The sequence below is a fragment of the Nerophis lumbriciformis genome, linkage group LG22, assembly GCF_033978685.3.
Source record: "Nerophis lumbriciformis linkage group LG22, RoL_Nlum_v2.1, whole genome shotgun sequence".
In the NCBI taxonomy this organism is placed as follows: Eukaryota; Metazoa; Chordata; class Actinopteri; order Syngnathiformes; family Syngnathidae; genus Nerophis; species Nerophis lumbriciformis.
This window is the reverse complement of record NC_084569.2, coordinates 540,094-568,093: the sequence shown is the minus strand read 5'-3', so window position 1 is coordinate 568,093 and position 28,000 is coordinate 540,094. Positions and strand designations below refer to the sequence as shown.

Below are 28,000 nucleotides of genomic sequence, written 5' to 3'. Positions count from 1 at the left end.
TCTCAAGGTTGGCAAGTATGCTCCAGTAGCAAGTGTGAGACTTATTGATGCTTACATTGATTTTTATTTCCAAAGGTGTGCTACCAAATATTTAGTTGAGGGCGCCAATAATCTTGTCCAGTCCATTTTTGGAGTTCTGAGTCAAATAATATCACATTTGGCTTTTTTTTGTGTTCTTTTTTCGTGTTGTTCCAATGCAAACAAAAGAAATAAACATGTCAATACCAAAGCATTAAGTGCTGCGTTATCTGACACAAATGCATATACTTTTGGCCAAGAGTGTATTTGTGATGACTCAATGGTATGGCAGTCTTCACACGTGACATTGTTGTCATTGCAAACACTGACTTACACTTAGTACCTGGGGTCTTAGGGCTACACCGTGCCGTGAAGGTACAGGGCAAGGAACTTGGAGAAGGTCTCTGCCTTATATCCTGCTAGACCGGCTGGAACCTACAGTGGAAAGAAAACAAGCAATTCAGATCTTCTTACATTTCAGTCACAGTTTGTTCAAAAGAGAATGCAGCTTAAAATCCTTGTACTCGCTTTTATTTAGATGCAAATGTCATGGCACCTATCCACCAAATCTAAACGTGGGGAAAAAGTTCAATATACCGTATTTTCCGGACCATAGGGCATTATAAGGCGCACTGCCGATGAGCGGGTCTAGTCAGATCTATTTTCATACAAAAGGCGCATTAAAGGAGTCATATTATGATTATTTTATCAATGTAAAAGACTTCCTTGTGGTCCACATAACATGTAATGCTGGTTCTTTGCTCAAAATGTTGCATAGATGATGTTTTACACATCTTCAACTCACTTTCTGACAGTCTCTTCAGGATGCACCGTTTTGTGGGCGCTCTTATTTACATGCCTCCACTTGGACAGCATCTTCTCCCCGTCATCTTTGTTGTAGCGGTGTAGCGTGCAAGGACGGGAGTGGAAGAAGTGTCAAAAGATGGCGCTAACTGTTTTAATGACATTCAGACTTGACTTCAATCAATAACGGAGCAGCATCTCCTCATCCGTGGCTCACTAGTGCATCAACAACACCCGAAATGTGTCCCGTGAAAAACTCTCCCACCGGAACTCTCTAATAACTAAAGTTCCTTGGGTGAATAATGTAAAGTCACTACACCGGTATGTTTTAGTGCTTTCATGGCGAGTTTACTGACAGATATAAGTAAGAACTTTACACTACTTTATATTAGAAATGGCAACAGTGGAGGATGAATGTCACATAACAAGAAGATAGAGAAAAAGAAGAAGCTTATCGACAACAAAGGCAGACGCGCACACATTTTCAGGACTTATGCAGATCCCAAATACAGGTTCCAGAAGGTAAGAAAAGTTGCTTTTGCGTAATATTGCGAAACAAAACAGCAGATAATATGTCTTACCTTATACACACAGCATAATAATACTCCTATGTTGAAGCACAGTACAATCCATCAAGTGGTGTGGCTTCATAGCTTACCAAAGTCCTACTAAAACATTTTGACAGATTTTTGAGCACCGTGTGTAATGTTCTATATTTTCAATGGAACATATAAAATGTTAGTGTTTACTTGAGTCATATTGCAGTCCACACATATCTCTTATGTGTGACTGCCATCTACTGGTCACATTTATCACTACACCATGTACCAAATAAAATAGCTTAGAGGTCGGTAAGCACAACCAAAATGATTCCTTACATTAGGCGCACCGGGTTATAAGGCGCACGGTCGACTTTTGGGAAAATGAAAGTATTTTGAGTGCGCCGTATAGTCCGGAAAATATGGTAGTGACCATACCTACTTAGTGGCCTAGTGGTTAGAGTGTCCGCCCTGAGTTTGGTAGGTCGTGAGTTCAAACCCCGGCCTCATACCAAAGACTATAAAAATGGGAGCCATTACCTCCCTGCTTGGCACTCAGCATCAAGGCTTGGAATTGGGGGTTAAATCACCAAAAATGATTACCGGGCGTGGCCACCGCTGCTGCTCACTGCTCCCCTCACATCCCAGGGGGTGATCAAGGGTGATGGGTCAAATGCAGAGAATAATTTCGCCACACCTAGTGTGTGTGTGTGTGACTATCATTGCTACTTTAAATCTTTAATTTGTGACCAAAAAAGGTCAAAAAGACAAGGAAAAGGGCAACTGGACCAGGTGAAAGTCATGTAATGTGGGAAAAAGGAGTTAAAAGGCTCTACAAGTATGATCACACATACCAAGCCAGCACACAAGAATATTTGCTGCTTCCGTTAACCTCAGAAGCTGGAAGTCGGACCGGAGAATGACGTCACAGCTGAGTTACGAATGTTAAGGGGTCGGAAATCAAAATGGCCAAATCTACGAAAGTTATTGTGCTCGCCTCATGAAAATGGTTTAATTTACACAACAGTAACATGAACATTTATAAGACAATACTTTGTATATGGCTGATTTAGTGTGACAATAAGAAAGAAATGGTTTACATAGAGTGCAGCCATCCAACACTGGGATGGTGTCAGACTAGGACACGTTACAGTACAACTGACTAACCACTCACAAATTCTGACTTGCCAGTACAAAAGGAAGGCACCATAAATATTGCCTTTCAACATATCGCTACATTGAAGATGTTTTACGACTTTTTCTTTGAAATGTTTTGTAACCAAAGGCGATGGCTGTTTACAACCCCCTTCCCTTAGAAACAGCTGTTGCCATGTAATCAGGGAAAGTCCAAATAAAAGAGGAGGCGTACAATCTTTCGTCAGAGCGTGGTGGGACACCTTGTACTAGAGATGCGCGGATAGGCAATTTATTTCATCCGCAACCGCGTCAGAAAGTCGTCAACCATCCGCCATCCACCCGATGTAACGTTTGATCAGAACTGCACCCGCCCGCCATCCGCCCGCACCCGCCCGAAGTTTTATTTACGGAGGCAATAATTGAGCATGGATTTCCAATCGCACTGGCTGATCACATGGGACAGTTAAATGTTTGTAATGCAACCTTTAAAAATCATTACGCGGTGATCGCGGTCCCAAAAATAAACTTTTCTTGCATGATAATGTCCAGAAAAATTCGCTTTATATTACTATAGAGTCCTTTTAACGAATGCGTTTGATGGTTTATCACAAACCTTAAATGAAAGAAGTCCTTTGTTCTCCTGCACCATGCGCGCGTGCGCTTTGGCCTTGCTTCGTGTTTGGTGCGCAATCCTGTCAGCTGTATTTCACAGCACGACATACTGTTAAAAGTGTTTATACTATTTATGCTTTCAAGTCCAAGTTGAAGAAATCTTGTTAAATGTTGACAGCATAACTACCAAAATACAGAAGTATGTCCTTAATATTTTTGCAGTGCTATTTCTGTTGAAAAGTTCAAATGATTACATTAGAGATGTGATGTGCCACTTTTCAAGTGTCTGATGGCTTCAATTAATTTTCATGAATTTTTCATATTTTGAATTCTTTTGAAAGGCTTACAAAAAAACTACATTTGAATTGTAATTCCATGCTATTGACAGGACTATTAATTTTAATGAAGTTAGCTTACCATGTTTACAGTATGATCATTGTGATAGAAATGTGAATTTTAGGCACAGAATATTTTGTACAATTGAACAAGGCAGTAGATTATACAAGCTTGGACAGAAAGTTAATAATGACACCAATTTCTTTTTAATGGAATTGTTTAGTACTGTTTTACCATTTGTTTACTGTAAAAAGTGTTGATACTGTTTATACTTTCAATTAACAAATTGAAGTCTTGTGAAAGGTTGACAGGATAACTGGCATTAACTGTCAAAATAATTTCAAACTATTGAAGTTAGCTTACAGAATAAACATGCCAATCAACCCATATGATTTTTGCTGTAATATTTTTGTTTTGAAAAGTCACTGTGACTGATAGAAAAGTGATGGTTTTAGCAACATTTTAACCTGTCTGAATGCTAATAATCATTTTGCGTCGGGGGGCGAAGCCCTGAACCCTCCACCAGGACTTTGTCCTGGACCTACCGGGGCCTGCGGCCCTTGGACCCTGGCTACTAGGTTTTTCTGATTTCAAAAGTTGGCAGGTATGGTGAGGTTATAAAGCTTTTGCCTGTTAAAGAAAGGAGACTGATCCAATGCAGCACAGACTTTCGCGTGCCACGCTGTCACGACCCAGACGCACACCAGTGCGCAATCATATGGGAGCCGCGCTGAGCGCACCTCCAAGCGCGTCTCGCTGCCGGCGACGGCCAGGTATGGGCCCACGCTCCAGCGCCATCCATTTTCAGGGCTAGTTGATTCGGCAGGTGGGTTGTTACACACTCCTTAGTGGGTTCCGACTTCCATGGCCACCGTCCTGCTCTCTATATAAACCAGGGTGAGCCCCACCCCTTTCGTGAGCGCACTGCGCGCGGAGTGACCCTGTTACGCGCCCCCGGCAACAGGGGTGGCGGGCAGGTAAGCTGCGCGGGCGGAGTGCGCGGAGTGACCCATGTTACGAGCCCCCGGCCACGGGGGTGGCGGGCAGGTAAGCTGCTTACCTGCTGCGCGTGACGCCGGCCGCGGCGAAGGCGGACGAGGCGGGGTGTCGGTGCGGTGGGCGCGGTGGTGACCCTGGACGTGCGTCGGGCCCTTCTCGCGGATCGCCTCAGCTACGGCTCCCGGTGGGGCCCTCTCGGGGGAAGGGGCCTCGGTCCCGGACCCCGGCGAGGCGTCCCTTCTTCGCTCCGTAAAAGTGTCCATCTCTTTTCTTTTCTTTTTCTTCTGTTGTGGCATATGCTGCAGGTGCCTGCTCGTTTTTCGTATGTGGGTAACAACATTTAACTATGTATATATATTTACCAATTGGTTAAACTGCCACCCGCAAAAAAAAAAAAAATCAAATTAATCCGCCCGACCCGACCCGCGCGCGGATAAAATCTTTTTTTTTTTTATTTCATCCGCCCGATCCGCGGATAATCCGCGGACTCCGCGGTTGTGCCCGCAAACCGCGCATCTCTACCTTGTACAGTGTCTACGCGTTTCTCCTCAATTGAGCAAAATGTAATTCTGTCTGTTTAATTCCTTGCTTCTTGTCTGTTTTAATAGATGTCATCAGTGTTTGAACCTGACACTAGTAGTTTAAAGAAGTGTAATTCTTGCTGTTATAAGCTAAGATCAATATCGTTTGCCTGCTCAATTTTGCACTTTTCATGTGTTTTATTGCTCATTCTGTACTTTGCAATATTTTAGTTCTGTATTTCATTTTTTTAAATGTTCATATATTAGTACAAGCACTTAACGTTTGAAGATTGTAATTTTGTATTTATTTTTACAAAATATGAATAAAATAGTATACACATTTGCTATAAATAGCCAGACACAATAAATAAAATAGGCCTTTTAGTTCTTTGGGTTTGATAATAGTAGCTACCTAACTTGGCCTATTCCTCACCCACTAAATCTAAAACTCTATTTTAGTCCCACGAGGTACCTGGTAAATATCTGCAAGTCTGATACTGTACCTTCACTTCTTTCTTTTTGATGAGTGGTCGGACTTTTGCAAAATCGTAGAGCTCGACATCTTCATCCAGCCAAACCTACAACAAAATAATTAATGATAAACATTCAGTTCTTACGTCAACTATTAAAATATATTAGATAATGCCGTGACTATTGAATGGCACATTCCATAAATGGAAAAGGCTACAGGCGTCCAGAAAGAAATGTGCAGTAAATGTGAGCAAATGTGTTTATAAATCAGACATATTGAGGCTGAGTACACAACAATATGTTTACAAAATAGCCATATAAGAACAATAATGACTTGGGCTGCATATGCACGGTCATGGGTTTCAAGTTGTAATTAAGACTACTTTCCAAAATGACATCATTGATGTGTGTGTGTGTGTGTGTGTGTGTGTGTGTGTGTGTGTGTGTGTGTGTGTGTGTGTGTGTGTGTGTGTGTGTGTGTGTGTGTGTGTGTGTGTGTGTGTGTGTGTGTGTGTGTGTGTGTGTGCTTATGTGACCCAAGATGTATTTCACTCAATCACATTTCAGTTAAAACTTTATTCTGCAAAACTTCTCTTTCTCTTGTGGGCAGTTGATGTATTTTTAAGGGGCTAAACTTAAAATAGTGACAGGGAATCAAATATTTTTTACTGTAACATTTTTGGCTCATGTTAAAGGGACTGTTTGCAACATTTACACAGATGCCTAGAGGGCGCCAACTTTTTCCAATGTATTTTACACAGTACATTATGAGGGGCCGTTAGGGACATTATTCAGAATTACCTCTTACACACACATGACTGAAATGCCCTCAAATAAGTGAAATGTTTTTCTCTCACACACACTACTGAAACACTCCCACACACTACTGAAATGTTTTTCTCTCACCTCTATTTAAACACTCTCATACACACTACTGAAATGTTTTTCTCTCGCACACTACTGTAACAATCTCATACACACTACTGGAACACTCTTAAACACACCACTGAAATGTTTTTCTCTCATACACACTATTGAAACACTCATACAAACCACTGAAATGTTTTCTCTCACACACACTAAAGAAACACTCTCATATACACCACTGAAATGTTTTTCTCTCATACACACTATTGAAACACTCATACAAACCACTGAAATGTTTTCTCTCACACACACACACACACACACACACACACACACACACACACACACACACACACACACACACACACACACACACACACACACACACACTATTGAAATGTTTTTCTCACCCACACTACTGAAACACTCATACACACTACTGAAACACTCTCATACACACTCTCACATACTACTGAAACATTTTCATACACTACTGAAGTGGTCTCAAATCCATCCATTTTCTACCGCTTGTCCCTTTTGGGGTGGCGGGGGGTGCTGGAGCCTATCTCAGCTGCATTCGAGCGGAAGGCAGTGTACACCCTGGACAAGTCGCCACCTCATCGCAGGTGGTCTCAAATAACAACTGAAATGTTTTTCTCTCACACACTACTGAAACACTCTCATATACACCACTGAGATGTTTTTCTCTCATACACACTATTGAAACACTCATACAAACCACTGAAATGTTTTCTTTCACACACACTAAAGAAACACTCTCATACACACTACTGAAATGTTTTTCTCACACACACTACTGAAACACTCTCATACACACTCTCATACACACTACTGAAGTGGTCTCAAATCCATCCATTTTCTACCGCTTGTCCCTTTTGGGGTCACGGGGGGTGCTGGAGCCTATCTCAGCTGCATTCGGGCGGAAGGCAGTGTACACCCTGGACAAGTCGCCACCTCATCGCAGGTGGTCTCAAATAACAACTGAAATGTTTTTCTCTCACACACTACTGAAACACTTTCATACACACCACTGAAATATTTTCTCTCATACACACTATTGAAACACTCTCATACACACCACTGAAATGTTTTCTCTCACACACTACTGAAACACTCATACACACTACTGAAACACTCTCATACACACGCTCACATACTACTGAAACACTCTCATACACACTATTGAAACACTCTCATAACACAACACTGAAATGTTTTTCTCACACACACACTACTGAAACACTCATTCACACCATTGAAACACTCCCATACACACTACTGAAATGTTTTTCTCACACACACTACTGAAACACTCATGCACACTACTGAAACACTCTCACACACACTCACATACTACTGAAACACTCTCATACACACTACTGAAACACTCTCATACACACTCACATACTACTGAAACACTCTCATACACACTCCTGAAATGTTTCACACACACACACACACACACACACACACACACACACACACACACACACACACACACACACACACACACACACACAGTGCTAATCAATTGAAAACAGTACTATACTACCATAGAAAAATACCGATACTGTTTATGCTGCTGTGCGGCGGTGACTACAGAGCCGAGGCGCATGATGTTGAGTGTGTCAAAACGTATACACAAAGTGACATTGTGGAGAGGAAAAATGGCAAAAAAAAGGTCAAGTCTACTGGTTAATAAAGAGGGTGGTGAAGTACAATTTGGAAGTATTTGGGCTTCAAAGCGAACGGTAAAAGTGACGCTTTAAACAGGGACACTTTTTTTTGTATTTACTAATACCGTAATTGTATTTTTCTTAAAGCACAGAGTGGCAACCATAAATCATGAATAATTTAATATCATTTCATTAAAGCCTTGTATTCTATTCTAACCTCATACTTGATTATGGAAGACTATATGTGATATGGAACATTTTAAATTGTTCTTTGAGTGCAACAAGAAAAGCCCAATGTGTTTAATGCCTTTTAATTTCTATTTTAACCTTCTTAAATTGTTCTATGAGTGCAATAGGAAACATATGTTTATTGTATTGTAAGATTTCCTGTTAAAATAAAGCCAACATTGACATTTTTTGTACTTCCCTTTATTTTGAAAGGTTTGGAAAAGTATCGAACAGTATCAATATATATTTTGGTACCGGTCCCAAATTATTGGTATCGGGACACCTAATGTGCATACACAGTATGGAGCCGCTCCCCTATGTTAATATTTATCACCTCCATCCCCGGCAAATAAACTACATTTCTTTGTATTTTCAAGGGGAATTGCACTTTTCTTTGGAATTTGGTCTATCATTCACAATCCACATGTTTTGCTTTTTTATGCATTCCAACTTGTTAATAAATGCTAGTACCGTATTTTCCGCACCATAAGGCGCCCTGGGTTATAAGCCGCGCCTTCAATGAACGGCATATTTCAAAACTTTGTCCACCTATAAGCCGCCCCGTGTTATAAGCCGCATCTAACTGCGCTAAAGGAATGTCAAAAAAACAGTCAGATAGGTCAGTCAAACTTTAATAATATATTAAAAACCAGCGTGATGTGGGCGCGCATGGAGTCGTATATCAACATGGACGGAGCTGCGTGAAAAAAGCCACCCGGCCTCTTCGCGTAAACTTACCTTAACCACTCGCTCATCTTTTCTTCATCCATCCATCCCTTCGAGTTAGCTTTTATGATGACGCCGGCTGGAAAGGTCTCTTTTGGCAAGGTCTTCCTTTTGAATATCACCATGGGTGGAAGTTTCTGGCCATTAGCATGGCAAGCTAGAACCACAGTGAAGGATGACTTCTCATTCCCTGTGGTGCGAATATTCACCGTACGTGCTCCCGTTGTATCCACAGTGCGGTTCACAGGAATATCAAAAGTCAGTGGAACCTCGTCCATGTTGATAATGTTCTCTGGCCGGATCTTTTTTTCAGCTATCTTGTTTTTACAATATGCACGGAAAGTAGCCAGCTTTTCTTGAAAGTCTTTAGGCAGTTGCTGTGAAATAGTAGTCCGTGTGCGGATGGAGAGATTGCGTCTTTTCATGAACCGGAAACCTGTCGCTTAGTAGGAGCCATTTTGTGGTCTTTACAGATGTAAACACACAAAGGAAATGAAACGTAATATCCGCGCGCTTCTTCTTCTTCTACGCGGGCGGGTGGTTGCTTACAGTAGAAGAAGAAGCGCTTCCTCTTCTATGGGGGCGGGTGCTTACCTTGGCGGTTGCTTGCGTAGAAGAAGAAGCACTTCCTCTTCTACGGGGAAAAAAGATGGCGGCTGTTTACCGTAGTTGCGAGACCGAAACTTTATGAAAATGAATCTTAATATTAATCCATATATAAAGCGCACCGGGTTATAAGCCGCACTGTCAGCTTTTGAGTAAATTTGTGGTTTTTAGGTGCGGCTAATAGTGCGGAAAATACGGTAATAGTCAGCTAACAATTGAGGTGACGGGATTCGTTTTAACCTCCATCTACCATTGACTTTGTTTTGCTCAAACAAGTGTTTGAGTTTAAGGGACTAGTTTAGAAATGGGGATGATATTGTAACTGCACATTTTTATTTTTACAATTAGAGACTGAGACCATTATTTTTGTAAAAACCTGGTTCTTGATGCCGTCGTCTTGTCTCAGATCTGTAGTGTTGAGCTGGAAAACCATGAACTGGAAGATTCTGCCATTGGTCCCCACTGCCTGTACTGTAATAGGATGGTCTAACACACACATAGTCTTGGCCTTAGTGTAGACCACACAAAAAAGAGAGAGAAATGGATAGAGACAGAGGGAAGAAAAGTAAGTTAGACCACTTTCACATTCACAAATCTCAAACATATTGCAGAAGCAACCATTGATTCAGAACGTAACATAAATTCCGGACTATAAGGCGCTATTTATTTTCCTGTGCTTTGAACCTTGTGGCTTATAAAACGGTGCAGCTAATTTGTGAGGCACAAGCAAAGACACTGACAGGTACGTTATTGTTTGTGCTATGGGTTGCTCTTTTGGACGTGTTTGCTCACTGCAGGTATTACGGGGTGAACATCTACAGTAGTGCCCTGTGCTTCGTGCTTTCAAACGGAATTACAAGTGCCGTTCCGTCTTCTATTCGTCCATAGCGTTTCTACTCGTATGGGTTCGTCTGCTCCAAACAACGTGTGTCAGTTTTACAATATAACTAAAACAATTCATACATACTAAACCGTCCCATGTGTGATGTCTGTAGGAGTGTTTTGTGTATATTTATACGTGCTATCTTAACGTAATCTAGCTATTATCTATGCTAACACGTTTGCGGGATAGTGGAGGTCCCATTGGCTCCGTTGTAAGCGGACTTTTATTTACGTTTATTTTATATTTACAATGCATTAAAAACATCCATCTGTCGTCATGTCTTTCATAATGATTGTGAACGATAGGCAAAATTCCCCAAAAAGTGCAGTTGCCTTTTAAGATGCTGTATTTTCCGGACTATAGTATGTGAGCCACAGCCAATCATTTTAGGGAATACAAATATTTTACCATATATTAGCCGCACCGGACTATAAGCCGCAGATATAGACGTTGCGAAATTTGTTATTTACACAGAAATATCCTGTATATTTTAAAAGCATTCTGGTCACCTTCTGTGAGCAGAATGTGTTTTGTTTTCCCAATATATGAATCAGTTCTTAAATCCAACGTTTTCTTTGTTCTAGTATTGATAACATCGATTCATTCCTTTTTAAAACAATCTTAAATAGATACCTGCTAGAGATGCGCGGATAGGCAATTATTTCATCCGCAACCGCATCAGAAAGTCATCAACCATCCGCCATCCACCCGATCTAACATTTAATCAGAACCGCATCCGCCCGCACCCGCCCGTTGTTATATATCTAATATAGACGATGCAAGGCATTAGTGAGGTTATAAAGCTTTTGCCTGTTAAAGAAAGGAGACTGATCCAATGCAGCACAGACATTCGCGTGCCACGCTGTCACGGCCCAGACGCACACCAGTGCGCAATCATATGGGAGCCGCGCTGAGCGCACCTCCAAGCGCGTCTCGCTGCCGGCGACGGCCGGGTATATGGGCCCGACGCTCCAGCGCCATCCATTTTCAGGGCTAGTTGATTCGGCAGGTGGGTTGTTACACACTCCTTAGCGGGTTCCAACTTCCATGGCCACCGTCCTAGCTGCTGTCTATATCAACCAGGGTGAGCCCCACGCCTTTCGTGAGCGCACTGCGGGCGGAGTGACCCCTGTTACGCGCCCCCGGCAACTGGGGTGGCGGGCAGGTAAGCTGCGCGGGCGGAGCGCGCGGAGTGACCCCTGTTACGAGCCCCCGGCCACGGGGGTGGCGGGCAGGTAAGCTGCTTACCTGCTGCGCGTGACGCCGGCCGCGGCGGGGTGTCGGTGCGGTGGGCGCGGTGGTGACCCTGGACGTGCGTCGGGCCCTTCTCGCGGATCGCCTCAGCTACGGCTCCCGGTGGGGCCCTCTCGGGGGAAGGGGCCTCGGTCCCGGACCCCGGCGAGGCGTCGGGGGCCTTCTCCGCTCCGTAAAAGTGTCCATCTCTTTTTTTTTTTTCTTCTTTTGTGGCATATGCAGCAGGTGCCTGCTCGTTTTTCGTATGTGGGTAACAACATTTAACTATGTATATATATTTACCAATTGGTTAAACTGCCACCCGCCTGAATGTATTTCAAATCTAATTTTTTTTTATTTCAACCGCCCGACCCGACCCGACCCGCGGATAAAATCTAATTTTTTTAAATTTCATCCGCCCGATCCGCGCATAATCCGCGGACTCCGCGGTTGTGCCCGCAAATCGCACATCTCTACTGTACGTCCGTTTATTCCAGCTGACATGGGCTGAGAGGCCGCCAGCCAATTGCACGTTGCAGAATATTTGTTGCACATTTGCATTTTTTTTGTCTCAAGGTTTACTTTAGGAAGGATTGTATTGCTACAAGGAAGGAGAAAACAAGGTGGGAATTGATTTGGTCGATAAACTGTAATGGTGCAGTTTGGATTATCAGACATGGAAAAGTGTTATCACGTCCATCCATCCATCCATCTTCTTCCGCTTATCCGAGGTCGGGTCGCGGGGGCAGCAGCTTAAGCAGGAAAGCCCAGACTTCCCTCTCCCCAGCCACTTCGTCCAGCTCTTCCTGTGGGACCCCGAGGCGTTCCCAGGCCAGCCGGGAGACATAGTCTTCCCAACGTGTCCTGGGTCTTCCCCGCGGCCTCCTACCGGTGGGACGTGCCCTAAACACCTCCCTAGGGAGGCGTTCGGGTGGCATCCTGACCAGATGCCCGAACCACCTCATCTGGCTCCTCTCGATGTGGAGGAGCAGCGGCTTTACTTTGAGCTCCTCCCGGATGGCAGAGCTTCTCACCCTATCTCTAAGGGAGAGTCCCGCCACCCGGCGGAGGAAACTCATTTCGGCCGCTTGTACCCGTGATCTTGTCCTTTCGGTCATAACCCAAAGCTCATGACCATAGGTGAGGATGGGAACGTAGATCGACCGGTAAATTGAGAGCTTTGCCTTCCGGCTCAACTCCTTCTTCACCACAACGGATCGATACAGCGTCCGCATTACTGAAGACGCCGCACCGATCCGCCTGTCGATCTCACGATCCACTCTTCCCCCACTCGTGAACAAGACTCCGAGGTACTTGAACTCCTCCACTTGGGGCAAGATCTCCTCCCCAACCCGGAGATGGCACTCCACCCTTTTCCGGGCGAGAACCATGGACTCGGACTTGGAGGTGCTGATTCTCATCCCAGTCGCTTCACACTCAGCTGCGAACCGATCCAGTGAGAGCTGAAGATCCTGGCCAGATAAAGCCATCAGGACCACATCATCAGCAAAAAGCAGAGACCTAATCCTGCAGCCACCAAACCAGATCCCCTCAACGCCTTGACTGCGCCTAGAAATTCTGTCCATAAAAGTTATGAACAGAATCGGTGACAAAGGGCAGCCTTGGCGGAGTCCAACCCTCACTGGAAACGTGTCCGACTTACTGCCGGCAATGCGGACCAAGCTCTGACACTGATCATACAGGGAGCGGACTGCCACAATCAGACAGTCCGATACCCCGTACTCTCTGAGCACTCCCCACAGGACTTCCCGAGGGACACGGTCCAATGCCTTCTCCAAGTCCACAAAACACATGTAGACTGGTTGGGCAAACTCCCATGCACCCTCAAGGACCCTGCCGAGAGTATAGAGCTGGTCCACAGTTCCACGACCAGGACGAAAACCACACTGTTCCTCCTGAATCTGAGGTTCGACAATCCGGCGTAGCCTCCTCTCCAGTACACCTGAATAGACCTTACCGGGAAGGCTGAGGAGTGTGATCCCACGATAGTTAGAACACACCCTCCGGTTCCCCTTCTTAAAGAGAGGAACCACCACCCCGGTCTGCCAATCCAGAGGTACCGCCCCCGATGTCCACGCGATGCTGTGTTATCACGTCATCTCTATTATTTATTTCTAGATATGAAGCGATAACTCACCCCAAACAGTTTGTGTGCACGTGCCAGAGCAGATCCAAACAGGAACATGATCATCTTGGCTCTGAACTGCTCAGGGCGAAGCTTACAGCGAACATCCTCGTCTTCCAAAAAGTAAAGTGTGTGGGCGTGAGGGAAAAAATATTTATCTCCAAAACCTGAATGGAAAAACAAAATGTTTTCCCAATTAACAACAGCGATACTATCTTTTATAGAAATGTGTACATAATGCATCATACTGTATTTCCTTATGATCACTGCTCCATATGGTATATTAACTGCCTTCAATTTAATCAGAATCAGAGATACTTTAATAATCCCCGAGGGGAAATTAAGATTTTCAGCACAATCCCATTCAAGAGCAGACAAATATTACAGGGAGACAGAACAGGATCAAACATTACAGGGAGACAGAACAGGATCGCTGACGGGTCTGCCAACTTCCGGCTCCCTTTACAAAAAAGGTGAGAAACAGGTAAACACTGGGGTGGTGGTGAGAGAAAAAAAAAATTCAGTCTAAGCCTGGGCCCCTGGAGCGGGGGTCCAGACTGAGGCCAAGGAAGAAAAAAAACCTTGTAGCCATAGCACACATAAGAATGTGTGAATGACACAAAGGACATTAAAGACATTAAAAGGGCAGACCTGATGCAAGCAGCCATTTCTACACACAGCCACAAAAGTAAAAAAAAAACAAAAAAAAAACATATCCACTGTGGTGGCCTCTGCGGTGTTCAACGCCATCGTCTGCTGGGAGCATGGCCAGAGACAGGAGCAAACCCAACAAAGCAACCAAGAGAGCTGACTCCACCCTCGGCCGCCCACTAAGTCTCGGCCAGTGTCCAGTCCGCATGGATGAGCGAGGATGCGTCTAAGGCAGCGTTTCTCAAAGTGTGGGGCGCGCCCCACTGGTGGGGAATAGAGACATGACAGGTGGGGCACGAGGAACGGGAGGAAATTTCACTTTAAAAAATTTTTTTAATTATTATATTCTTAGATTATTTTTTTTTACTATGCTTTCATTTTCTATACACACTGTAAATCACTTTGTGATTCTGTCTGTGAAATCCGCTATATAAATAAATGGAAATTACCGGTACTTATTTTTACTGTAGGCTTTAAATTTCTCGGTAGGAGTGAAAGTTTGACAGACATAGCAACAGTAACTAAGGGGGGCGGGGCTAAGCGGAACAAACTTTCGCGAGGATTGGTAGCAGGCTAATGTGTGGACCACAATTACACAAATATATACATTTGTGACTCGCACCTCAAAGGTCGTCGAGCCAGAGCCAGCGCCTGCAGAGAAACAAAAATGTGACGGGCACACACTGTGTCATTCACCGGGAAGCACTCGCGTCAAGGCAGCTCAGCCCCGAACTCAATGAGGTTTTAACAGATGTTGTGAGCGCGGTAAATTTGATTAAAAACACGACCACTGAAAGCGCGACTGTTCTCTGCACTGTGTGAGGAAATGGGAGCTGATCATACAGCCGTGCTGTTTCACAGTGAAACAAGGTGGCTCTCACGGGGAAAAGTGCTGTCACTTGCCCTGTCTTGCCAAATGCATAGCTCCTCCTTTTTTTTTTTGCAAAGATTGCAAAGTGGCACTTTTATTTTATTTATTATTGAACTTGATGCAAGTTATTTGATTTATTATTGAACTTGATGCAAGTTATAACACTTTTTTTTATTTATTATTGAACTTGATGCAAGTTATAACACTTTTGTTTTATTTATTATTGAACTTGATGCAAGTTATAACACTTTTTTTTATTTATTATTGAACTTGATGAAAGTTATTTGATTTATTATTGAACTTGATGCAAGTTATAACACTTTTTTTGATTTATTATTGAACTTGATGCAAGTTATAACACTTTTGTTTGATTTATTATTGAACTTGATGCAAGTTATAACATTTTTTTGATTTATTATTGAACTTGACGCAAGTTATTTGATTTATTATTGAACTTGATGCAAGTTATAACACTTTTTTTGATTTATTATTGAACGTGATGCAAGTTATAACACTTTTTTTGATTTATTATTGAACTTGATGCAAGTTATAACACTTTTTTTGATTTATTATTGAACTTGATGCAAGTTATAACACTTTTTTTGATTTATTATTGAACTTGATGCAAGTTATAACACTTTTGTTTTATTTATTATTGAACTTGATGGAAGTTATTTTATTTATTATTGAACTTGATGCAAGTTATACCACAACTGCACAGTCATTTTATTTATTATTGAACTTGATGTTATTTTATGTTATTGACTTTGAATGTATACAACTTGATGTTCAATAAATTTGAAAATGTTAAAGCTTGGCATTAGCGCTCTGTTGGGGTGATGGGGGCAGGTGGGGCTTGAAAACTCCCCCTTGTCCAAAGTGGGGGATGACAAAAAAAGTTTGAGAACCACTGGTCTAAGGAGACCGAGGTGTCCGATACCTGCTCATTGAGAACTTTGCACTTCTGTCTGCCCTTTGTCATAAACAAATTGTACAGGGTAGTGATGAGCCTTTTTATGTGAAGTCCACTCATAACGGATGCCACAGAAGAAGCAGCAGAATGTTTCTGTGGACAATTCATATCGCTTTACTTCGATGATATGGACTCCCACAGACCCTGACGTGCACTTTGTCGGAGGCAGATATTTACATATGTCCGAATTTAAATGTTACTTCTTTTGATTTCATTGTCATATTACAAAACAGCTAGTGTTTTTCTTCCAAATGTGGTCTTTTGGCTGTCTGCAAAACTGTGTGCTTAACCTTGAAGTGAGGAATGTTAGAGAGAGCGATAATAAGCATTTGTTTTGGCTAGAGAGAGATGACTGCCTGCGACTTAAGAGGGGAGAGGGTTTTGGGTCGGGGAGACAGACCATCTTGGCGGGGCGATAGAATGTTCTATGCTGGACTGGTCTCAAATGTATATCTGCAAAGCTTTGAAAATATATTACAAAATACCTATTATGTCTCTGGTGGTTTTTCAACTCAGCTTTAAGTGTCGTAAAGAGCTTGGGAGCGACTTGTGACTTGAATTCCCTGGGAGGAACAACTGGTCCAAAACGCAACAATTTCCAAAAAAACTGCAGAGCTGTGATTGGTCAGCTTTTGCCCAGGAGGGTCCATGATCACAGAAAAGCAGACTTTGTGGTGACTTGGTTTGGGTGGAGTGATATTTGGTCCTGTGGTCACAGTCATTCCTTAAAGTTGAGCTCATGACGCTGTTTGTTTCACTTACTGAATCAATCAATCAATCAAACTTGACTTATACAGCCCTCAATCACAAGTGTCTTAAAGGGCTGCACAGGCCACAACAACATCCTGGGCTCACATCCCACATCAGGGCAAGAAAAAAACTCAACCAACTGGGAACGACGAGAAACCTTGGAAGGGACCGCAGATGTGGGGACCCCCACCTGGGTGGATGCCGAGTGGATACAGTTAATAATGTGAAAGTCCAGTTCATAGTGGGGTCAGCAGGGGATCATCTTGCATGTAGACAAGTCGGGGCGCAGAGACGTCACCGACTAATGCAAAAGGAGCGGTCACCCCGGGTCCCGACTTCATGTACAAGTCCGGTCTACTGGGAGAGCAGCAGGGGACCATCTTGAATGGAAACAAGTCAGCGGCGCAGAGATTTGTTGCTGGATGCCGTCTCATGCCTTTTGGCCTTGGAGGCTGTGTGTCTTTAGGTAATATCCGACTTTATTTTGTGATACCCGTGTAAAGATTGCTAAATTGAGGACAATAGGTCTAGCTTGTGTTTAGAGTATAATGGTGTAGCTGTTAGCTTACAATGTTAGCTTTAGCTGCTAGCTTAGTGTGATTCGAATGCCTTTGTTATATTAAAAGGTAATATTTCTTCATCTTCTGTATATATGGAGCTTGTCTATAAATGTTGAGCTTTGTGTATATACAGTAGTGGTCGAAAGTGTACGTACACTTGTAAAGAACATCATGTCATGGCTGTCTTGACGTTACAATCATCTCTTATTTGTTTGTGATGTAGTGATTGGAGCACATACTTGTTGCTCACAAAAAACATTCATGAAGTTTGCTTCTTTTATGAATTTATTATGACTCTACTGAAAATGTGAGGGTCAAAAGTACACATACAGCAATGTTAATATTTGCTTACATGTCCCTTGGCAAGTTTACCTGCAATAAGGCACTTTTGGTAGCCATCCACAAGCTTCTGCTTGAATTTTTGACCACAAAATTGGTGCAGTTGAGCTAAATTTGTTGGTTTTCCAACATGGACTTGATTCTTCAGCATTGTCCACACGTCAGGACTTTGGGAAGGCCATTCTAAAACCTTCATTCTAGCCTGATTTAGCCATTCCTTTACCACTTTTGAGGTGTGTTTGGGGTCATTGTCCTGTCGGAACACCCAACTGCGCCCAAGACCCAACCTCCGGGCTGATGATTTTAGCTTGTCCTGAACAATTTGGAAGTAATCCTCCTTTTTCATTGTCCCATTTAAAGCAGCAGTTCCATTGGCAGCAAAACAGGCCCAGAGCATTATACTACCACCACCATGCTTGACGGTAGGCATGGTGATCCTGGGATTAATCATTGGTACACCAATGATTGTAGGACCGTGCACCTTAACAATTATATGGTGAAATTTGCGGACGATACCGTGCTCCTAAGCCTTCTACACAAGGATACGGACCCCTCTGTGTACCAAGACGAGATAGACCTATTTATTAGGTGGTGTGATACCAACCATCTTATTTTAAATGTGACCAAGACACAGGAAATGGTTTTGGATCAGAGGAAAGTGACTGACCATGAGCCAGTGGTCATCAAAATCAGGAAATCACCCAGGTATCCTCATATAAATATTTAGGGGTTCATATTGATAATCTTCTCTGCTGGAAGACACATATTGACAAACTGTGCAATAGACTGCAATAGAGGCTATATTTTTTGCGAAGATTAAGATTGTACGGCGTAAGCAGCCACATCATGATGATTTTCTACCGTGCCGTTGTAGAGAGCATCATTAGATACGGGATCACCTCATGGTTTGGCAACCTAACCGTTAAGCTAAAAAGCAAACTGACCGGCATGCATAAAACGGCAATGAAAATCGTAGGGAGGAAAGAATATGAGCCTATACAGAGCATCTATGAGCAGGCAGTTAGGAAAAAAGCTAAGAAAATTATTTCCAACTCACAACACCCACTCTTTCCTGAATATGGAACCCTGCCATCAGGGAGAAGACTCCAGGTCCCACTATGCAAATTTAACCGCCTTAAATTATCATTTGTCCCAGCCTCCATTAAGCTGACCAACAATGTGCAATATAATTTTAATACATAGGTTAGCACTTTTTTAGCACATAGCACTTTAGCACATAGCACTTTAGAACTAAGCACTTTAGCACACAGCACTTTATCCATGAGCTCTAGTGCAATGCACATTGGTACTTTATCTTTATCTCCATACTGTAGATTTTATGCCTACATCAAAGTGCCACCTATGTCTATCAAGCTCCATGTTCTGATGTTTAAATGTTAGTTGTATGGTTGTGGTTGTGTCTGTGCTTGTGTTTTTGTTCTGTTGGTTTTGGGTATGTTAAGAAAGCAATGATGCACTGTGCCCAAGGCAAATTTCCCCGCGGGGACAATAAAGTTGAACCTTGACCTTGAAAGGCCTCACCTTTTCTCCTCCAAACATATTGCTGGGTATTGTGGCCAAACAGCTCCATTTTTGTTTCATCTGACCACAGAACTTTCCTCCAGAAGGTCTTATATTTGTCCATGTGATGTCAGATGAAACAAAAATTCTCAAAAAAAGCACTATATATATCTATTATTATTATTATTATTATTTCTTACCTGTGCAGTTCACGTCTTCCTTGTACACATGCACTTTCTGCAAGTCCACCGTAGGCGACACGGGATAGAAGGTTTCAAGGGTATGATCTGCTGTGGCGGACACGTCCTGTGTTCCAGAAACTCTTGTGAGAGGATCCATGCTGTTATACACTAAACCATTTTGACCCCGAATCTGGAACAGGTCGTCGCCTGATACACACACAAATGTAGAAAACAAGACATAAATGTCAGGAAGCAAATCTTTACCAAGCTGAAGTCATACCGCACCCATGCAGTCCTGTGAAAAAATGTCAAAACCTGTGGTATCGTAAGATAATCTTTTATTAGCCTACTTGTGTATGTATACATTTATACCACACTTTCTGTGGGATGCACACCATTTCGCGATGCCTCAGTGAGTGTGACTGTCAGGGGGTTGTGTTTCAAGTGGGCGTGCAGGTTTGTTGTATTCAATCATCAATCAATCAATGTTTATTTATATAGCCCTAAATCACAAGTGTCTCAAAGGGCTGCACAAGCCACAACGACATCCTCGGTACAGAGCCCACATAAGGGCAAGGAAAAACTCACCCAAGTGGGACGTCGATGTGAATGAGTATGAGAAACCTTGGAGAAGACCGTATATGTGGGTTGTGCATGACTTCCTGTCCCACACAAGCAGATGTATTTCAGTTGATGTGCTATTTTGCACTGCCTGGCAGATAGAAGGTCTGTGTACATAAAGCACAGGAAGGGGTTTGGCTTCAACATAGAAGCGCCGTGCACAAGGGGCTCTGCGGTGGTGGAAATCGACATGTTGAGTTGAAATGAAACAGAAAGAGTCTGCCGCTGTGTCTGCACCATTATGCAGGCACGACACATGCAGTGGAAATCCAGGGTGACCTGACACCACCTGGCCACCTGCTGCTCTGAAGCTGCTGTCAAATCTCTTCGTCACTTAAAAGTCTTGTGTTACCAAACCTTTCTTTTTTAACTCTTCATTTTTTTTTGCTGAGTCTCCATTGTTTTCTATCCCTGTGTCTCTGCCTCGCTCTCGCGACATCAACTGGTCATCTTCATTAAAAATGATTAGGTGTGGGGGGCTACAACTTGTGGACCTGTTTGAACTCTCAACGGTCGACAGGGCCGAGGAGCTTTGCTAGACAAGCCACTGACTGGTCCAATTAGAGCTGGGCGATATATGGAATATACTGGATATATCGCGGGTTTGTCTCTGTGCGATATAGAAAATGACTATATGGTGATATTGGAGTATACGTTCTCACGCAGTTGCTTTATGTCTCTCCTTCTCACAGAGACATAAAACAAGCGCACCTTCTTACATACGTCCCATAAAGTCGCGCGTGCAACGTCATACACCCTCGCCGAGCAGAGAGGTGCGACATGGGTAACGTTAGCTGTGATGCTAGCGAAGAGGTGCGAGTGGTAATACGAGAGAAAGAAGGTGCCAATCTGGTAACAAATGAAGGAATAATTAATTCCCAAGAAAAACAGCAGGGGGTCCATCGTCTGGCGGTGGTTTGGCTTCAAGCGCGAAGATGTGGAACAAGTATGCGGCATAAGCGTTAGCAACTTAGCACCACTGCTAATTTGTAGGATCATTTGAAAAGTCACCCGCTAGAGAATGAAGAGTGCTTGAAACTCCGCATGTCAACATCTCCGTTCTGTGCAACACCCACAGAATGCCTAAGCAACCATTTCCACATCAACACCGTATGAAACAAATAGTCAACAACAGAAGGAGATAACGTCCGCAGGAACCTACCACATAGTGAAGGACATACACTATTTGATTTCCTATTATGCAGCTCATTTTTATTTGACACTTATTGAAATATCTTGTGTGACATCATGCACAAAAGTGCACTTTATTTGTTTTAAACTATTGTAGTGGCGTTCTGTACAAAAAGTGCACTTTAATTGAGTGTTGTTTTGATATGTCATCTTAGTGACATCATGCACAAAAGTGCACTAATAGCTTGTCTTAAAATGTCTCTGACAATCTTGCACTTTCTGTTTGGAAATGACATGAATGTTTGTGCCACTGCTTAATAACTGTTTAATAAATACACTTTTACTTGTGATTTCCCTCTCTGCATGAAAGTTTAAAAGTAGCATATATTAATGAAGAAGAATGTTTTAATGTAGACACATAGAATCATCATACTGCTGTGATTATATGCATCAAGTGTTCATTCAAGGCTAAGGCAAAATATCCACATATATATGGTGTATGGTGACATGGACTAAACATATCCACATATATATGGTGTATCGTCACATGGACTAAACATATCCACATATATATGGTGTATGGTGACATGGACTAAACATATCCACATATATATGGTGTATCGTCACATGGACTAAACATATCCACATATTAATAAAAGGCCATATCGCCCAGCCCTATGTCCAATCAATCGTCACCTCTCTCACTGCTGTCTGGAGTGGCAGTGAGTATATCGTGGGGGGGGGCATTATCAGCCACCTGCAACAAGTGCCTGGCGAGGATATTGTGCAAATAATGTCATGTAAGAAATTTAGCGTGCCGATTGTAGCTTCAAGAGGCTGAGGCGCATTTTAAAAACTTTGTTGAGCTGAACATTTAATAATTCGCCAGTAGCCACAACACAGTGACAGAACCTCCTCAATGTGCACCAATAACGGATACAGCGAGTGAGGCTGCGTTCACAAAACCCCGGAATTAAGAGTACGGCGGCGAGTCGTTTTTTTCCTCTTATGTTCTGTCTTTCTGAAATAATTATGAGAATTTGTTGTAGATTGTATTCCCTATTTTTGAGTGTATTACTTTAATTGTTTTCATTTTAATTGGAATGATTGAATAATTGTAATCACTAGAATGTTCAACTCAACTTGAATGAAATAAATAAATACATACCGTATTTTCCGCACCATTAGCCGCACCTAAAAACCACAAATTTACTCAAAAGCTGACAGTGCGGCTTTTAACCCGGTGCGCTTTATATATGGATAAATATTAAGATTCATTTTCATAAAGTTTCGTTCTCGCAACTTCGGTAAACAGCCGCCATCTTTTTTCCCGGTAGAGCAGGAAGCGCTTCTTCTTCTACGCAAGCAACCGCCAAGGTAAGCACCCGCCCCCATAGAACAGGAAGCGCTTCTTCTTGTACTGTAAGCAACCACCCGCCCCCGGAAGAAGAAGAAGCGCGCGGTGCATGCTGGGATATGTGACGTTTCATTTCCATTTGTGTGTTTATGTAAAGACCCCAAAATGGCTCCTATTAAGTGTGTTGTCTGTCTAATTATAAATAATGCAGACGAGGCGTGTTAACTGAGTTCTCAACGTTTACTCACAGCGTGCTCATAACCACATTCTAACTCCCAGCATACAACAACGCTTCTCAGGGCTACCGCGCATGCTCGTCACTATCGTTGCATGCTGGGTAGTGTAGTTGTTATATTTGCTAGCTCATAACATCACATTAAGAGACACGCTTACGCGCTTAATTCAATACTCGCCGTCATTCCGGGTGGATTGACAAAAGACCTCCAGCCGCTAGATATTGGTGTCAACAGGGCATTCGAAGCTAGACTGCTAACTGCGTGGGAACAATGGATGACAGAAGGCGAACACACATTCACTAAGACAGGCAGACAGCGCCAGACGACGCCAACATCTGCCAGTGGATCGTAAATGCCTGGGCAGATATTTCGGTCACAACTGTGGTCCGAGCTTTCCGGAAGGCAGGATTCACAGAACTGCTGGACAACAGTGACACTGACTCCGATGACTTCGACGAGACGGAACCGTCCATTTTGGATCTCACATTTGCCCAACTTTTCACTTCGGACACCGAAGACGAAGGATTTACGAATGAAGAATAACTTCAGAAAGTGAGCGCTATGTTTATTTTGTGTGTTGTGACATTAACGTTCGAGCAACATTATGTTGCTATTGCTCTGCACTATTTTGAATTTTACTATGTTTGTGATTGCACATTTGCGTACATTTTGGGAGTGAACAGAGTTGTTAGAACGCTGGTTTTTAATATATTATTAAAGTTTGACTGACCTATCTGACTGTTTTTTTGACATTCCCTTTAGCGCAGCGTAGGCGCGGCTTATAGTCCGGGGCGGCTTATTGGTGGACAAAGTTATGAAATATGCCATTCATTGAAGGTGCGGCTAATAATCCGGTGCGCCTTATAGTGCGGAAAATACGGTAAATGAATGAAATGAATGTCACAAAATTCTATAAAAAAAAAAAAAAAAAAATTCAAGTACTGATTTGATACAATGATAAGTTATAATGTACCGTATATTACCAAATAGTAGCCCGGGCGTTTATTTCACAAAATGGGGTCAGACCCCAGGCAGCTATTTGCACAAGGCTTTTATTTATTTTTGCACCAGCCTGCACCAGGCCATTATTTGGTTACAATGGTTACTGTCCAGTATTTTTTTTTCGGACAAAAAACTTTAAATGTAAAAGCTATTGTAAACATATAAACAAAAAAACAAAAGATCAACATGAGGTAGGCTATCAAAAGACAAGAGATCAACAAGGCCTCAACATGGCAGTAGTGCAACAATTGTCAAATAGAATACAAATACTAAAAATAAATACACTTTTTAAATAAAGCAGCCTACCGGGAAAAATAAAATGATGGTACCAAGTACCCAAGTATAAAACCCACCATCAAAACAGAACAATAATACTGTCACTTAAATAAAATAAAGGCTACACTACTCCAAGTTTTAAATAAAGCAGCATACGTGATGTATCCACTGACACAAATTAGCATCAAGCTCGTCACTCACTTTCTTCCTACCTTCACCAGATAAGCGAGCCCGTTTTCCATCGATTGCCGAATGAGATAGTAGTTCTCCCTTTTTTTGTTTCCATTCTCGTACACGTTTCGGGTCAATGTTAAACTGCCTGGCCGCTGCCAAACCAGAATTCTGCTCCGCATACTTCACAACCGCTAGCTTGAACTTTAAGTCAAACTTAATAATAATAATAATAATAACTGGGATTTATATAGCGCTTTTCTAAGTACCCAAAGTCGCTTTACATGTAGAACCCATCAATCATTCACACCTGGTGGTGGTAAGCTACTTTCATAGCCACAGCTGCCCTGGGGTAGACTGACTTACTGTTCTTCTTCCCCCTTAAAGTATTCCCGTCCATCAGTTGTGGTGCACCGGTATCCTGTTCATTCAACTCACTGCTACTGTTGCTTGCCATGCTGAAACTTTTCCTCGTGGGTTTGTTGTTGTCGTTGAGTGTGTGTTACGCTATATGCGGTCACCCATTGCAATATGTTGATTACCGTATTTTTCGGACTATAAGTCGCAGTTTTTTTCATAGTTTGGCCGGGGGTGCGACTTATACTCAGTAGCGACTTATGTGTGAAATGATTAACACATTACCGTAAAATATCAAATAATATTTATCTCATTCACGTAAGAGATTAGACGTTTAAGATTTCATGGGATTTAGCGATTAGGAGTGACAGATTGTTTGGTAAACGTATAGCATGTTCTATATGTTATAGTTATTTGAATGACTCTTACCATAATATGTTACGTTAACATACCAGTTGCTTATTTATGCCTCATATAACGTACACTTATTCAGCCTGTTGTTCACTATTCTTCATTTATTTTAAATTGCCTTTCAAATGTCTATTCTTGCTGTTGGCTTTTATCAAATACATTTCCCCCAAAAATGCGACTTATACTCCAGTGCGACTTACATGTGTTTTTTTCCTTCTTTATTATGCATTTTCGGCAGGTGCGACTTATACTCCGGTGCGACTTATACTCCGAAAAATACGGTACCCAGAATCCCCACGTAAAGTCTGCTGTTACCGTAACGACCAGAATTACTGCACCTTTGCTTTTCCTTTTATCTTATAAATTGGGCTTAATGAAATCAATATGATTCTAATCTAAATTATGCAAATAACAGCCCATGGGCGGCTATTTGGGCATGGGCGGTTATTAGGAAGAGGCGGTTAATTCACAAAATGGGGTCAGACCCCGGGCGGCTATTAGGACATGGGCGGTTATTTGCACAAGGGCGTTTATTTGGTAATATACGGTAAATGATACCCCTCCTAGTGAGGAACACTATTCAATTCAGGAAAGAAGAAAAGGAAGTAAGAAGGTGGTGTATGTTACTAGAGGATTGCAATGTAAAGGTTCCTCATGAACTCAAGTTGTATGCACTTTTACAAAAACTTGGGAGATAACAATCACCCTTTTTTGCACAGTCAATCAGAAGATTGCACACTGCATTTATGTTCAGTCTTTTGCACATTTTATTTAATGTTTTCACTTGTCATGCACGCCCTTGCATGGAGACAACGCCCTTGTTTGCACTCTTGGCAGTAAACATAGGGGTGGAACGGTACACAAACATTTGGGTTCGGTACGTACCTCGGTTTAGAGGTCACGGTTCGGTTCATTTTCGGTACAGTAAGAAAACAACAAAATATACATTTTTGGGTTATTTATTTACCAAATGTGCAAAATCTTCCACCAAAAATATTTTTCTTAGTGTAATATTTGATGTGAAGTAATGGGAACCTTGGATAGGTCAATAATTCATAATAACATTGATTTTGATTCAATATTATGTTTTGAGCAATGACAGTTTGAAAAAAAAAAAAAAAACAGCTTTGTTTTATTAGTCAACATTGCAACTTTTTCTAAATTACATTTAACCTTTAAGCTTTTTTATTTCACTTTTGTTATGTTTGTGTTTATTTTAATAGTATTTTTAGAATGTGCCGTGGGCCTTTAAAACATTAGCTGTGGGCTGCAAATGGCCTCCGGGGCACACTTTTGACACCCCTGCTATAGATAATAAAACATTAAATGTGATAAATCTATGGATAAAAAGCAGAGCCTGGCGACGCATGCACGTTTATCATAACTCTCTCTCTCTCTCTCTGTCTCTGCCCCTCCCTCACCAATGCTGCTGTTTGTTTTGTTTTTAACCCCTTCTTAACCCTGAACGTACATTGAAAATACACGCAACCCTAACTCAAAATGCCGGACATTTGAGGCATTTAAGAAACTCCGCCCTGACAGCTCCGCAAAAGAGGACATGTCCAGTGAAAAGAGGACGTATGGTCAGTCTATCCTAGCCCGTTAGCTGCTAGCATGCCGTGTGTTGTGCTTAGGTGTGCATTGTTTACACAACGTGCGTTACGCTACTTAATATGTCCGTGTGGAGACTCGTTCGGTACACCTCCGAACCGAACCGGAACCCCCGTACCCAAACGGTTCAATACAAATACACGAAGCGTTACACCCCTACATTTATCATTTGTTTTCAAAACGCTTACAAAAAAGTGGGACCCCATTTTTCTGACTTGATGGGCTCCCCGGTACCCCATTCTGAAAATTCCTAGCACCAAAACTGAGCAATGTGGAAAAGAAAGAAAAGATGGAAACCTACCTGGACATTTGCTTTGGAAATGTAGACCGCTGACGTATAGGCGTACCTCACCAGCATGCCTATCATCTGTGGCTCCACTCCATTGATGGCCACACGCTCCTGCTTGGACTCCTTCAGGTCGGTGGTGAACATGGTCTGCAAAGGTCAACGTCAGCGGCTGTTAACTGTGGACGTTGAAGGAAGTGCGGCACGTACCTGGAAGTAAGAGCTGAAGGAAGCCAACACGATGCGGTGACAGGGGAACTCCTGTCCGCCACAGCACAGAGTGACGTCACAGAAGGAGTTGAAGAGCCGCAGGGTGTTGAGGCCCTGCAGGACGGTGTTGGGGTGCCGGGCCTCCACAAACAGGTAGTCCTCGCCGCCCGGAGGGTTACTGCAGTCTTCCTGGGTGTCGGCGTTTAAAGAGGAGGGCGACACTAAATCTTCCACAAGCTCAGACATTTCGGACTGTGAGGAGGAAGCCTGCGGGACAAACGCAGAGAACGACACGGGCACTTTGAAAAAGGTCCACGCGGTCATGCTTTTAAGTCCTTTCCACGAGCTATTTGACATGTCAAACACCTACAACCTGCGAAAGGCTGATAACCTGGCTGTTAGCTTTCACTAACTAAGGTCTGGAGACCTGTTTAAGGACATATTCAAGACAACTTTGTACGGAGGCACGGCATTGTTTAAATCATTTGACCTGCAGACATAATCATGCATTTTACCTGTAGATATAATCATGAAGCTACAGTGCAAATATTACTTGTAGACATAATCATGCATTTTACCTGTAGATATAATCATGAAGCTACAGTGCAAATATTACTTGTAGACATAATCATGCATTTTACCTGTAGATATAATCATGAAG

The 28,000-nt window shown here is 42.6% G+C and overlaps 1 protein-coding gene across 1 annotated transcript; it reads right to left on the bottom strand.

The window, feature by feature from the left end:
- Nucleotides 1-27,663, bottom strand: LOC140679739 (large ribosomal subunit protein mL37-like). Its single transcript, XM_072915771.1, has 7 exons — nucleotides 27,336-27,663; nucleotides 27,145-27,279; nucleotides 19,689-19,877; nucleotides 13,836-13,990; nucleotides 9,938-10,069; nucleotides 5,470-5,544; nucleotides 1-453 (listed from the first exon to the last, which is right to left on the bottom strand). The coding sequence occupies exons 1-7, from the start codon at nucleotides 27,661-27,663 to the stop codon at nucleotides 376-378; spliced, it is 1,092 nt and encodes a 363-aa protein (XP_072771872.1). The 3' UTR covers nucleotides 1-375.
- Between the last annotated feature and the right edge of the window lie 337 nt (nucleotides 27,664-28,000).